The sequence below is a fragment of the Centroberyx affinis genome, unplaced genomic scaffold, assembly GCF_046629955.1.
Source record: "Centroberyx affinis isolate AG114_WGS23_722 - 3 ecotype Tasmania unplaced genomic scaffold, CSIRO-AGI_Caff_v1 ptg004288l_1, whole genome shotgun sequence".
Lineage (NCBI taxonomy): Eukaryota > Metazoa > Chordata > Actinopteri > Beryciformes > Berycidae > Centroberyx > Centroberyx affinis.
Genome location: NW_027282008.1, coordinates 567972 through 580688, shown reverse-complemented (window position 1 = coordinate 580688; position 12717 = coordinate 567972). Strand labels below are relative to the sequence as shown.

At 42.2% G+C, this 12717-nt stretch overlaps 1 protein-coding gene across 1 annotated transcript in view; it reads left to right on the top strand.

Moving 5' to 3' along the window:
- Window positions 1–4928: 4928 nt before the first annotated feature.
- Window positions 4929–12717, top strand: part of insrb (insulin receptor b) — an 88744-nt gene continuing 80955 nt past the window's right edge. The window contains exon 1 of the mRNA XM_071543336.1: window positions 4929–6285. Coding sequence (XP_071399437.1) covers window positions 6192–6285 — 94 coding nt within the window. The 5' untranslated portion in view covers window positions 4929–6191. The remainder of the gene's footprint in view (window positions 6286–12717) is intronic.

Genomic DNA, 12717 nt, shown 5'->3' with positions numbered 1-12717 from the left:
AAATATGCCGGTGCAAATGCATTAATAGTGCATTTGTAAAATGTCCAAATCAGCTTATCAAATAAGCTTTTTTTCTAAGCATAACATTATTCTAGGATACGCACTTTGAATTGCCTTGTGTACGAAATGTGTTATATAAATAAACTTGCTTTGCCTTGCCTATATACATACCTAAATATCTTGTCCTGTTCTTACACACAGACACATTTCTAGCAACTTTCATTGCAACAAATTGCTGAATGACTTTATGACTTCTGTGTGAATCTGATGCTGAGACCCAGTGAAGAGTAAGTTATATAAAGAGGTGAAGAGGCTGAACACTGTTTTTGATTGTTTGATCCGCACAGGAAGGATGCTCAACATATGTACTCTGTTATTCACAAATCCCCAGTAATGCATATCAAGCCGCTTTTTGGATGGCACACTGTAACCTTGGTAACAATTTCATTAGGGGCAGAGGTGACTGGTCAGAGAGAGAGAGAGCGAGAGAGAGAGAGAGAGAGAGAGAGAGAGAGAGAGAGAGAGAGAGAGAGCGAGACTAGAGACAAACTGGAGCTCCACGGATCAATCTGAGTACGTGAAAGGGGGCAGTTATCAACATGGATTATGGGTTGTGTGTTCTGTTTGTGCGTACGGTGATCCGATAAAACTCATCGGATCACCGTACGCATCATAGGGCACATAATCACAGCGTTGAGCCAGGCGCGATGTTCTCTCCAAGGGCTTTAGCCTTCCTCTTCAATGGCTTAGTCTGATTTCTATTGACATTGTCATCAGCACTCATCATCTCCCTCACCTGCCTTCTTTCAGCTAAATTGTTTCACACAGACAGACAGGCTGTCCCTCCCTCCGCTTGACCTTGGATCAACAGGGATCAGTTCAATTCAATTCAATTCAATTCAATTCAGTTCAATTCAATTCAATTCAATTCAATTCAATTCAATTCAATTCAATTCAATTCAATTCAATTCAATTCAATTCAATTCAATTCAGTTCAGTTCAGTTCAGTTCAGTTCAATTTAATTCAAAAATTGATCATTGTAAGGGAAAAAAAAAACATCAAATCACCTCATGTAAATATCAGCTCAATAGCTAAAAGTCAATAGTTAAAAAAAAAACAAGGTTTGCTAAATGTGTGTAGGGGAAACAGCTGTAGGTTTCCTTGATTATCATTAAATGTCTAAATGGCTTCTATTTATGGAGCAGAGCATGATGATAAGAGCCATGAAATTGCAATGCTTGTGACCCACACTGCACCTGCACAGGAAGATGAGGTGATCATGTTCCACATCGTACTGTGTGCACAAAACATAGTATTTTGCATTTAAGATGCAGCTTCACCACATTTGCTTGTCAAAGATATAGATATTTTCTGCAGATGTACCCAAACACAGAACTTCCTTTCCTCACAGATAAGGCGTTCTCAGTGTATCAGTCATGTATCCTGCAGTATATTGTTGTGTACCCTTTTTCCTGTGTCACATGTGTGTGTGCAGGACATCATGCTTTATCTTGTCAGCAGCCACACAAGACAAGCTATCCAGCCATGCGCATAGCTCGTCCACGTGAGAGGAATAGGTGGGGTACTCTCCCGTTTGTCTCTCTCTCCAATTCCAAATGACAGTATATGTGATTGCATTGTGCTTGAGTAATTGAGAGAGACAATGAGAGAATCAGAGAGGGAGAGGGAGAGGGAGAGGGTGAGAGAGAGAGAGAGAGAGAGAGAGAGAGACCCTGTTGTTTGTCTGTTTGCCTGAGCTGCAGGCTAGGGCCTCAAGTGCGGGAACAGCAAGTGCTAAAAGAGTACATCACCAACACAGGGAGCCGTTTAAAGAGGATAATCCAGGAACGCTTTGTCTGTTTAGCTCATGACCCTCTCCTCGGCGGACATACACACACACACACACACACACACACAGACACACGCACGCACACACACAGATACCCTCACGCATACACACACACAGAGGCTGAACAGAGGCTCCTGCTTCCTGGCTCCCCAGGCAGCTAATTACTGAGCCTTCCACACCAACAAAGGAGAGAATCTCCCTCCATTCAAACGTATTAATCCTTCTATTTACAGGCTGCAGCAGAGGCGACTGCAGGGGGAATGAGCGGGAGTTTGTTTTGCTTTGTGTATGTGTGTGTGTGTGTGTGTGTGTGTGCGAGGGAGGGAGACAGATGGAGAGAGAGAGACAGAGAGTAAGCAGGAGGAGTTCATGTTGCAGAAGTGTATGTTGTTGTGGGGGAGCAGGGGGAAATGCAAGTATATGTGTTTGTAATTCATATATTTGTATGTGTGTACTGCATGTCAACTGTAATGAATGTTGCTCTCCTCTGCGGAGCTGTTATGTGTCACCTGAGCACTCCTATAGGCTGATGAGGCTGATGTCTAGGCAAGATATCGGCTGGACTAAAGTCCCATAGGAGCCTTAAGCCAGACCTGCACAGGGCTGAATTTAAAGCTATAGGATATGTAGTGGGATTGGTAGAAATAAGTGAATAACACAATGTCAAAGTCACTGCAGTGTGATCACCTTAATCACCTGAGTCCTAATCTTTAGCTTCCCTTTGAGAGAGACTGGCTTATGTAACCTCTCTGTTCCCTGCTCTAGGCAGTTTCTATTAATTGTTTGTAAATTATGGTTTTAGGAAGAATATTCTGCATTGCCACAAATAATGATTTGACTTGTATGCTGTGTTGCTTGTTGCCTGTCATCACCTTGCTTGTCCCGAGGGAACAAAAAGGACCACAGTGGAAAGAAATCCAGGACTTTTTTTTATGTTATTGCTGACATTTTCTTCTTCAAATGCATATATATTGTGTTTAAATTTGCCAAATAATGAAAAAGAAAGAGAAAAATATATAATAAAACCTATTTAGCCAGAGGTTGTGGCATTTTGGGGCTTGAGAAGCATTATGATGTGCCACTTCACTGTAGCCACTGATGTGGTAAGACACAAGCTAGTGCTTTTTCTCCAACAGTTGTAATGGGTGAACTTGTACATCATGATCAACAATGTGTCATGACGATATCTTCATATCTTTCAGTCTGTATAAACTACCAGCTGCCCATAATCAGGTGGGAACACTCCAGTTCTGCCTCTGAGCTCTTGAGAAACGCTACAGTGTCAACACACTTATGCATGATAGGCATTACTGCTTCGCAACATCCATGACCCCGGTGGAGAAACTGGCCAGAGAAGTTGTTCAGTTACCCTCTGTGTTACACTGTGCAGATAAAAGTACGCTAGTGACTTTTCAAATGGCTTTGTGTGTCTTAAGTGAGCGTTGTAGAGATAGCAAGAGGTTTAAGGATAGGAAACCCATCCTTTATTTAAATTCTTTATTTAAAGCACTCATTATTTAAAAAAACATCTACTACCACACAATATATCTGTTGACAGAATCACATTAGGTTATTTTATTTGGCATGACCTATTTCAAGCTCCCTACTCTTCTCTCTCTGGTCAGATTTAATCCTATTTATTCACAACATTGTATCCCTTTGTCCCCGTTTGACATTTGGAATGAGTGAACTGATTCAAGTTATTTTTAGTGCCACCTATTGAACTGAAGTTGTAGTACAACAGAGAAAGAGCAGATCAGTAGCACTGCACAGGTGCTGTGTGTGTACTAGTATACCTGAACTCTAGGTAGGTTAGCGGGAAAACACCAGCCAACCATTCACTCAACTCCCACTGAAAAGGGAAGGAAATTGGTCAAATTTAATAAAGAGGAACAGGGGCAGTGGTTTGAGGTGAGCAGGGAAGGGAAGAGAAGAGAAGAGAAGAGAAGAGAAGAGAAGAGAAGAGAAGAGAAGAGAAGAGAAGAGAAGAGAAGAGAAGAGAAAAGAAATGGGGGCCTCCAACTTGCGTCAAACAGAGCGACTGCCAAACAGAGATCTGTTTTGACTAGATTCCACAACCCTTAGTCCTTCAGACCTGCGACATTTAATCTCACTAAATCCTCATTTACTGCGTTCACTGAGTAACAACATTCCTCAGATTAACAGCTACTCCACAGGCTCTCAGCAGAGCAGACCAACGTGTTCCCATCCCAACACAACAACAACAACACCTACATGATAAACAACTCAAAGGACGCCTATTCTATTCTATTCTATTCTATTCTATTCTATTCTATTCTATTCCAGTAGCCCTCAGGTCCTGGGCAAACGTGGCCTGTTTATCATAAACCACCAAGAGCCAGCCAAACTGTCAATGGTGACAAGATGAACTTCCAGGCAGTGTGCAGCTCAGCCCCATCAATAGGACAGGTTTATTACAAGGATGTTTGTTATGCAAAACTGAGGGAACTGTATGTGTGCCTTCCTCTCTACGCAGGTATTTTGTTTCCTGGCTGCGGTACAAATCTTGCCTGAGAATAGCTTAATCACAAAAAATCATTTATGCATCAGTGACCTCAGATGAACCTAAATTAATCTCCAATTAGAAACATTGCTTGATTTATGATGTATGTATTTGGGTAAAATATGACCTGCAGTTGGTGATCATCATGAGGCAAGCAACTATATGAACAAAAATGTATTGTATTTTCAGAAAAGCGTCAATTTATGTGGTATTTATATATATTTATACATCAGTTTGACACTATTAACTATTATGCATACTATAAATTTACTTCACAAAAAAATTTATGCCTGCCTAAAAAGGGCGGGTAAACTCTATTCCGCAAATAAAAAGGTGGGTAAAGTGAGTTTTAGGTGGGTTCACCCTCCACTACATCCCTGACAAAGAGCACAGGTCCAACAACAGCGCTTGTCGGTTTAGACAGTCCAGATCCGTGTTTTCCGCAGTGTGTTAACGGCGATCCGGTCCGGGTTTTCCTCCGCGCCATGTGTGCCCCAGCTGACTGGCAGGACTTGTTTACTGGTGGAGAGACTCACAGAAGAGACGGAAAGAGGGGGAACCTGAGGGAGAGCTACCGCTAAACGGGGATCCAAGTTTTTACACTTGACCCGTCTTTTTAAGTCTTTTACGTTTGTTTACCTCATCGTTTTTGACTGTCGGGGACGGGATACTCACTTTTTTTTCTACTCCATCGCCGACACTGAAACCTCGTTTGTTTTGGATTAGCTAGCTAACGTTAGCTGTTTTTCCCCCAGCTAACGTTAATCTGAGAAAAAGAAACGGGCGGCGTGGTGGTGGAGAGTTTTCTCACTTCAGAGCAACGTGCTTGTAAATGCTGTCGCTTTTTTTTTTTCGTTTTTCACGGCCGTTGAAAAAGAAGTAACGTTTGCCTCAAGTTTTTTTTTTTGTTTTCTTTCAACCCATTTTTTTTTGTCGTTTTATGGGTGTTCATTCGTTCGCGGCGTGGTCAGCGGGGGTGAAGGAGTTCAGAGGAAGGTCGTCGGGAAAGCAATCGCTGCACGTTTTTCCTGCACGTATCCAGAGGAGTTTCCTGGGATGTGCTCCTGTTTGTCTTTACACGTCTTAAAAAGGTGAGCTTCCCGAGAAGATACGGGCAAAGCGGGAGGATAAAGAGACCTGTGGACTTTAAAAAAAAAGAAAAGACGGCAAAACCAGCCAACTCTTGTTCTTGGTTTTGTCTTGGGCGATATCCATAACTTCGGCCGAGATCGACTGGACGAATAGAAGAGGAGACTTTTTTTTTTTTATGCTGTGCACAAAATCCTTCTGACTAACTGTATTTGAAATGGGTCTTCCCTCGTTGGAGCAGTGTTTTACACAGGAATGAGCCCGGGGCGAGTGGATCGCCTTTGGGGACCCCCTCACTAGCCCTCTGTGTGGGATATTATTATTATTATTATTATTTCCCCCTTGGATTCGTCGAAACATCAAACAGATGAACGAGAACTGCCGCATCCACTTATGGAAAATGAAGCTTTTTATTCGTACATGTGTCGCCAGAACCCAAGATCACGTTATTTAGTGGTCTACATTTTCCAGGGCTCACATTTATCAGAAACTTGGCTGGGGGAAATATTTTTGAAATTATACTAGAACCACGTTGGACCCCCCCGGCCCCCTTCTCAAGGGGGGGCAACCTTGAATAACTTGACTAGATTCCTACATGACGTTTTTAAAAAAATCGTTTCTTACTTTTGATATTGCAACGCATTCGAAATAAACTTTGCTCTTCAAAGATCACAGTTTTGGATAAGCCTCAAGAAGAGACACAACCCCCCCCCCCTCCCCGAGTCAAAATGAGGCGGTGGACGATAAAGCTACGAACACAAATTGTGTTTTTTATTGTCTGCGTCTGCATTGTATGCCAGTGTGGACTAATAAACGGAGAAAGTAAGTATTGTTTTATTTTTATTTCTTTAAAATAATGTTGTTGCATGTTTCGCATGCCACATATCCAACTTGCATTTAATTACTTGCGCTTACACATGAACATACACGCAAACACACAGTCATCATACAATTTACACATGCAGAAAAAGTACCGCATAAGTGGTTTGTTTTCTTTAAGTAAACCGTAACGAAATAGAACTATAGTATCCCTGCAATACATTTTAGGATACTACACATATTATAGCAAAACTATAATTCGGTGTAGGAATATTATTATGATACTACTACCATAGATACCACTACCATAAATGTATGATAAGATCACTATAAACACAATATTGAATATCAGACACAGTATACGTCCCTATTGGAATATTATAGTGACACCATAGGAAGTAAAAATACCATCAAGTGCGATAAGGTCATTATAAACTCACTTTTGACTCCCACAGACACGCTGTAAATCCCTAGTGGAATATTGTAGGAATATTGTTGTTTTTTCGTTACGGAGCTCAGAAAAGAACGTAAATCTTGTTTTAATGCTTTTACTAAATTAATTGAGAAGGCGACTTTAGTCTTGGCAGCCCCAGCTTCATCTTGGCGCATGCTCAAAGTTTTGTATAGGGTCTAATTAGGGAGCCGGTAATTTTAGTTTTCGCGTGGCCGTGCATTGATAATTGATATTTCCTCGTAAAGTTATTGAGGAATATCCCCGCCCCCTGCGCTCTCTCTTAAAGATACATATAGTCGAGGCCTGTGCTGGATGCGGCAGCCCCAGGGCCAGATTAGTCGCTGTAACTGGACGAGGGTGGTCTGCTGCAGCGAGTCTAAACTGGGAGTTGCAGGATTGGCCCTGTGAGCGCAGCTAGGCCTCTCATGGCGACTAGCGCACACCAATAACATACAGACACGATGCTACTGCCGCCGCAGCCTGGACGTAAACACATTTAGCCACCGACGCTAAGAAGTCACCGAAATCCCCTTATTATAAGTGGCGGATTAGCCTACATTACGTCTTAGCTTCAGTTTGGGATGCAAGTATGGGCGTTATCCTACCGGGGAATGTCTTGTTCCGTGTTGTGTTTTTTTTTTTTTTTTTATCAATGAAACGCGATTTTGATCGCCCACGTTGGACTAATAAGGTGGAATCAAAACAATGCGGTGATATTTTGCTTCGCTGCTTCCACAGAGAGCTGAACTCAACGATCCCGCTATAAATTGTCTAATGACCTCGCGCCGTAACGTTGATATTACTGAAGTGATGAATTTCAACTGGGGAATTTTGTTTTCAATTGGTAGGATTATTGTAGGCTGCTAGAAGAAGCAGATAACCTGGGATGTAGTATCACCATAGTCTGATATAAATCTTTACGATGGAAATTCATATTATATGTCAAAGTAAGAAGTATCAAATTGATTTAAGTTATATAAATACAGTGTCTTTTAAGGGAAAAACTCATAAATTGACGATTTTCTGAAAATAAAATAGATTTTTGTTTATTTTGGTAGATCTTTGCCCCATGATGATTTACCCATCTTTTAATTTTCTTTAATCACAGTATATAATACACTAAATAAAATAAGATTATTTTGTTAGAGCAGGGCATACATAAGGCCATGTGATTAGTCTACTACTGCAGCGTTTTCTCAATTTGAATTAATGAATGAATGTCTCCATGTAAAACTGATCTCCTGTAGATTCAGAACAAACTTTTTTTTTTTTTTTTACAAGAAATACAACTGCACAGAAATTGACTGTTTCTGATAAAAGCACATTTTACATGTTTATTAGTGGTTCAACCTATAGCCTACATGTATCCTTTAGAGAGTTGTGTTTTTGTGCTGTGATGTTTTACATGTGTTGCACATGACCACAAGGCATTTCAGTACATGGATCAACTCCATGTGGACGGAGCAAGTGAGCAGTTAGACCAAGATAAAATGAGGAAAACAAACACCTTTGTGAAATCAATAATAAAAGCATTGTTGGCTGTTTTCTTCTTGTCTTCTACTCGGTGGCATTAATGGTCTTCCCACTTTTGAGTTGTATTAGTTAAAAATGGCTCCCGAGGCTGGGTTCAAAGGAAATGTTCTGGGTATTTTACACAGGACATGTATGCAGACAGAGGCCCCTTAAAGGGGGTCTTGGAGACAGGACTGCTGGTACCCCCCCTTCTCTTCTCTCTCTTTTCTCCCTCTCTCTCTCTCTCTCTCTCTCTCTCTCTCTCTCTCTCTCTCTCTCTGGGAGTGGGGTATATGTCATTGGCTGTTTGTGGTTCCTGATCTGCTCAATTCTCTGGGGAGTGACCATATTTGGCACTCTGAGACGTTTACGCCTAAGGGGGGGGAAGACCAAACAACAACCAAAATACTTGGAATATTTCCTTCTGAATCCACACGCTGCCTGACATCCCCACCTCAGTCACCTCAGTCATATGTAAACCACGGTGAGGCTGTGATCTGCTGACTGCAGGCTAGAGAATGTAATAAAGCGTTTTTTACAGGCGGTTGTTAGTTGATGTTGATTGGGTTGTTTGTCATAAGGGGGGGGGGTGAATGTGTGAAGACAGAGTTATCAGGGAGCAGCTTTCTGAAGTAACCGCTGAGCTGCCGTCTTCTCCTGGGCTAACTAGCGAAAAACAAGTTGTGCAACTGGGAGCCTTGCCCCCTTCTTGTTCCTCATAGGCTTGTGAGCACAGCTCTGTTAGAAAGGATAGCGTGTGTGTGTGTGTGTGTGTGTGTGTGTGTGTGTGTGTGTGTGTGTCAGTCAGTATGTATGCTTTCCACAGTCTGTGTGCTTCTCTAACCAGCTCTGTCAGACACACTGCATCAAAGCCTCAAGAAATCCAGATTCTTGTAGACAGAGTTAAATGTCTAAAGCAGTCTTCCTCATTCAGGAAGAGCAGTCGAATCCTTCTGAACCCTGCTGATGGAACAATATATTGACTTATAAATATATGGCTACAGCAGGAGGAAGGATAGACTAGTTGAGATGGCCTCCATGTTGTGTGTGTGTGTGTGTGTGTGAAAGAGAGAGAGAGAGTTTGTCTGTGGCCTATTTGGAATCCTCAGGCACCCTTCACTGAAGCACACAGTGGCATTTTCCCACAATGCTGTGCATGGTGTGGAATGTGTTTGAAGTGGCCCACCCTGTAGGTGCCCGTGTGTGTGTGTGTGTGTGTACACGTACATACGTATGCACGTCAGCTTCCACTGTCTGCAGGATCTCTTCTCTCAGCTCCTGACTTTCCCTCTTCCGGGCCATGTATGTTTTCCATGTATCTGTGTGTGTGTGTGTGTGTGTGTGTGTGTGTGTGTCCAGTGGAGGTGGCCATGCATGTGAACAGTGTGTCCTAGAGTGGCAGGCTCAAGGGTGGACTGCCTGCTAACACCAGCCCCTGTGCCCTGAGTGGCCCGTTGTTTCCCTACACACCCGATTCACGAATGGACGCATTGCATAATGTATCACTACAATATAAATGTTATATATAATGATAACTAACTGGACAATGTGTCAATTTGCCACAGAATAGTCTTGAGGATGGACAGCGAATAACATCAGGCTTTATAATGTTAACTCTGAAAGGGAGTCAAAACAATGAAGATGTGTTGGATTTGGTACAGTATGTAATGTTCTGACAATTGACAATAGGTTTTGGGCAGAATCAAGATTTAATACTCCTATAGCTAATATGACGGTGTGAACAATGTACTGAATATGTTTGTGCATCTCTGTAATGTCCCTGTATTTAGAATGTACCAAATTAATAATGTAAGGTTCTTAAATAGACAAACTGCAATGAATGCTTCCCTGGCCATCTTGATAAATCAATGGCTATAAGGGTTAAAATCCAAAAGGAGGCTACAACGGCACTTTGACTTGCAGATAGAACAACCATTTATTGTAAGCAAATGACCAAACATTTGCCTCAATAAATGGCCATTTTATCTGTTCTTTCAATGCCTTGGAATCCCACTTTGGAAAGCTGATATAATATGTTTGATAGGCTACATGCAGAATCCAGGCTTTCACAATGCAGCCCTACCGCTGGTTGCAGATTGCCATTGTATGTTTGGATAGTCCGTGTCCACAGAGCCAGCAGACAATGGGAGGGGTCATGAACTGAGGCTCCGCTAGTTGCGCGTTGTATGTCGGGAGTGTTGGCCAGGAAGGCAATATGTACTGCTAAAGGAAATTAACTGTTGGGGTGCCTTTCCTAAGTGTTTCCTCCTCTGCTCTTATCTCTCCAAGTACCCTTTTCAACTTCTCCTCGCTTGCCATTGCAATTTTTAATCTTGTTTGTACTTGTGCGTGTGTGTGTGTGTGTGTGTGTGTGTGTGTGTGTGTGTGTGTGTGTGTGTGTGTGTGTCTGTGTGTTCCAAGCAGTCTTTCCTGCAGCACTCCTTGTCCACAGCGATACAAGTGCTGGACGAAAAACACAACCTGACCTTTTGACTCCGACAATGCATCACCATTTGATCGGCTGACAAGCAAATACATTCCTGTAGCATGTTTGCTCGGGCGTTCAGTTTTGTCTGCTTTTGACAAACACTTACTAAGCAATACTATTTTTCAGTTTTTAATCATTAATTGGAAAGGCTGAAAGGCTTTTTTGAATTAAGCCTTTGGAAAGTAGAGATGATTGATTAAAATGAATGAAAGGAGTTGTTTTTTTTTTAAATCAGACGCATCATGTCAACCTGTGAATTAAGTGAGGGATTGGAATATGTGTATCAGTCTGTGTATGGCAGGACTGGTTTTTAATATGCAGCTTAGCTGATGCTCTCCTCTCTGACTCCCATTCCTAGATAGAGAACTATGGCTGTTTATATAAACCTCTGCTCACCGCACAGAAATGTAGCCTGGTTGGGAGGGGGTGGGGGTGCAGGGGATCACACACACACACAGACAAACACACAGAGTGCGCCGTTACGCCATGCTGCAACAATCTGATTTGATGGTCCTTGTTGCTGTTTGGATCGGCCCTATTTTAACTGTCGGTGACTTCACACTGTAAAATCCAAGTTGAGCCGTTCCTGTAATGCAGGGATCAGCAATGGGACCCTTTGGGGCCCTTTGGCAGGCAGGACCAGACAGGGGCTGAGGCAGGCTGAGAGAGCAAGCCTGCATGGGACTCTGTATCTGTGTGTTTGTGCGGCATGGAGGCCTGGCGGTTAGAGAGTTCAGAAGGCCGTCCCATAATTCGAAGGCGACACGTTCAGCAGCTAATGTGTCCATCCCTGTCAAAGTGTCCTTTAGTAAGACACTGACCCCCTGCCTGCTTCAGGGGCGCCACTGTGCTCTCTGACCCCTCTGATGAAAGTGTATGTGTGTTTGTGTCTTAGAGGGATGTGCGAACAAACAGCTTCCTGTTTATATTGCGAGTAACAGGGCTGAAAAATGTGTGATAGAAAGATGAATGACTTTGCTGTATGTGTGGTAGAATACGTTTAAATCTGTGTGTGTATCTGTCACTTGCACGTGTGTGTGTATATTTGTGTATATGCCTGCCTATGTGTGTATGTATCTGTGTGTGTGTGTTGGGCTGGAGTGGCTGTGTAACTGAACCTGATGGGTTAAATGTATTTTGAGGTCTGTCATATGACTGCGGAGTGGCCCTTTGACACACAGCCCAGTGAGTCTCTCAGTAGTTAATCACAACTAGACCCAAACACACACACACAAACACACACATACACACTGCTGCTGGATCACAATGTTGATCACTGTTAAATAGGAGAGGAATGGATTGAGTCAAGCTATGAAATAAAGGAATATTGGCTACATATGATGGATATGATGCATAGAAATTGATCATGGATGTTAGGCCATAGTAAATGTCAAATTAATTCACACGTCATGGTTTTACAAGAGAGACCCAGATAACTGTTGACATTTGTCATTTCTATATTGAGATTTAGCTTGACATGGGAAATGGTATGATTGATAATGACATAGAATACTCCAAGATGATAGTGAAGTTATGAAGAAAGCAGCTTTGGCTATCAAGTAATATTTTTGGGCTGTTTTTGATTGTTTAAGCGAGGTGATCGTGTAGCTCCATAGTATTTTACGTCTCCCTCTCAAACACTCACAAATGTGTGTGCATTTCTCTTATGAACATGATGTGTCACCAAGTCTGTAGACTAGAGCCAAAACAAGCCCATGAAGTCTGGTTGATTCTCCAGTTAACCTCATTTCTTCCTATAAACTTTTTCTTCCCCCCTCTCTCTCAAAAGACTGGCGGATCTCGCAGTCAGGTGAGAAATGAGCAGAGCAGAAAACATTACTCAGAATCAATAGCTTCATTAGGTTTTTTACTGATTAATTGATTGATTTAAATGTACTGGGCTGTAAATGAATTGACTGATCAGACTTGGATGTGGATGGCGAGGTTGGTTTGTTTACCTTATTGGATTACGGCAGAGTTG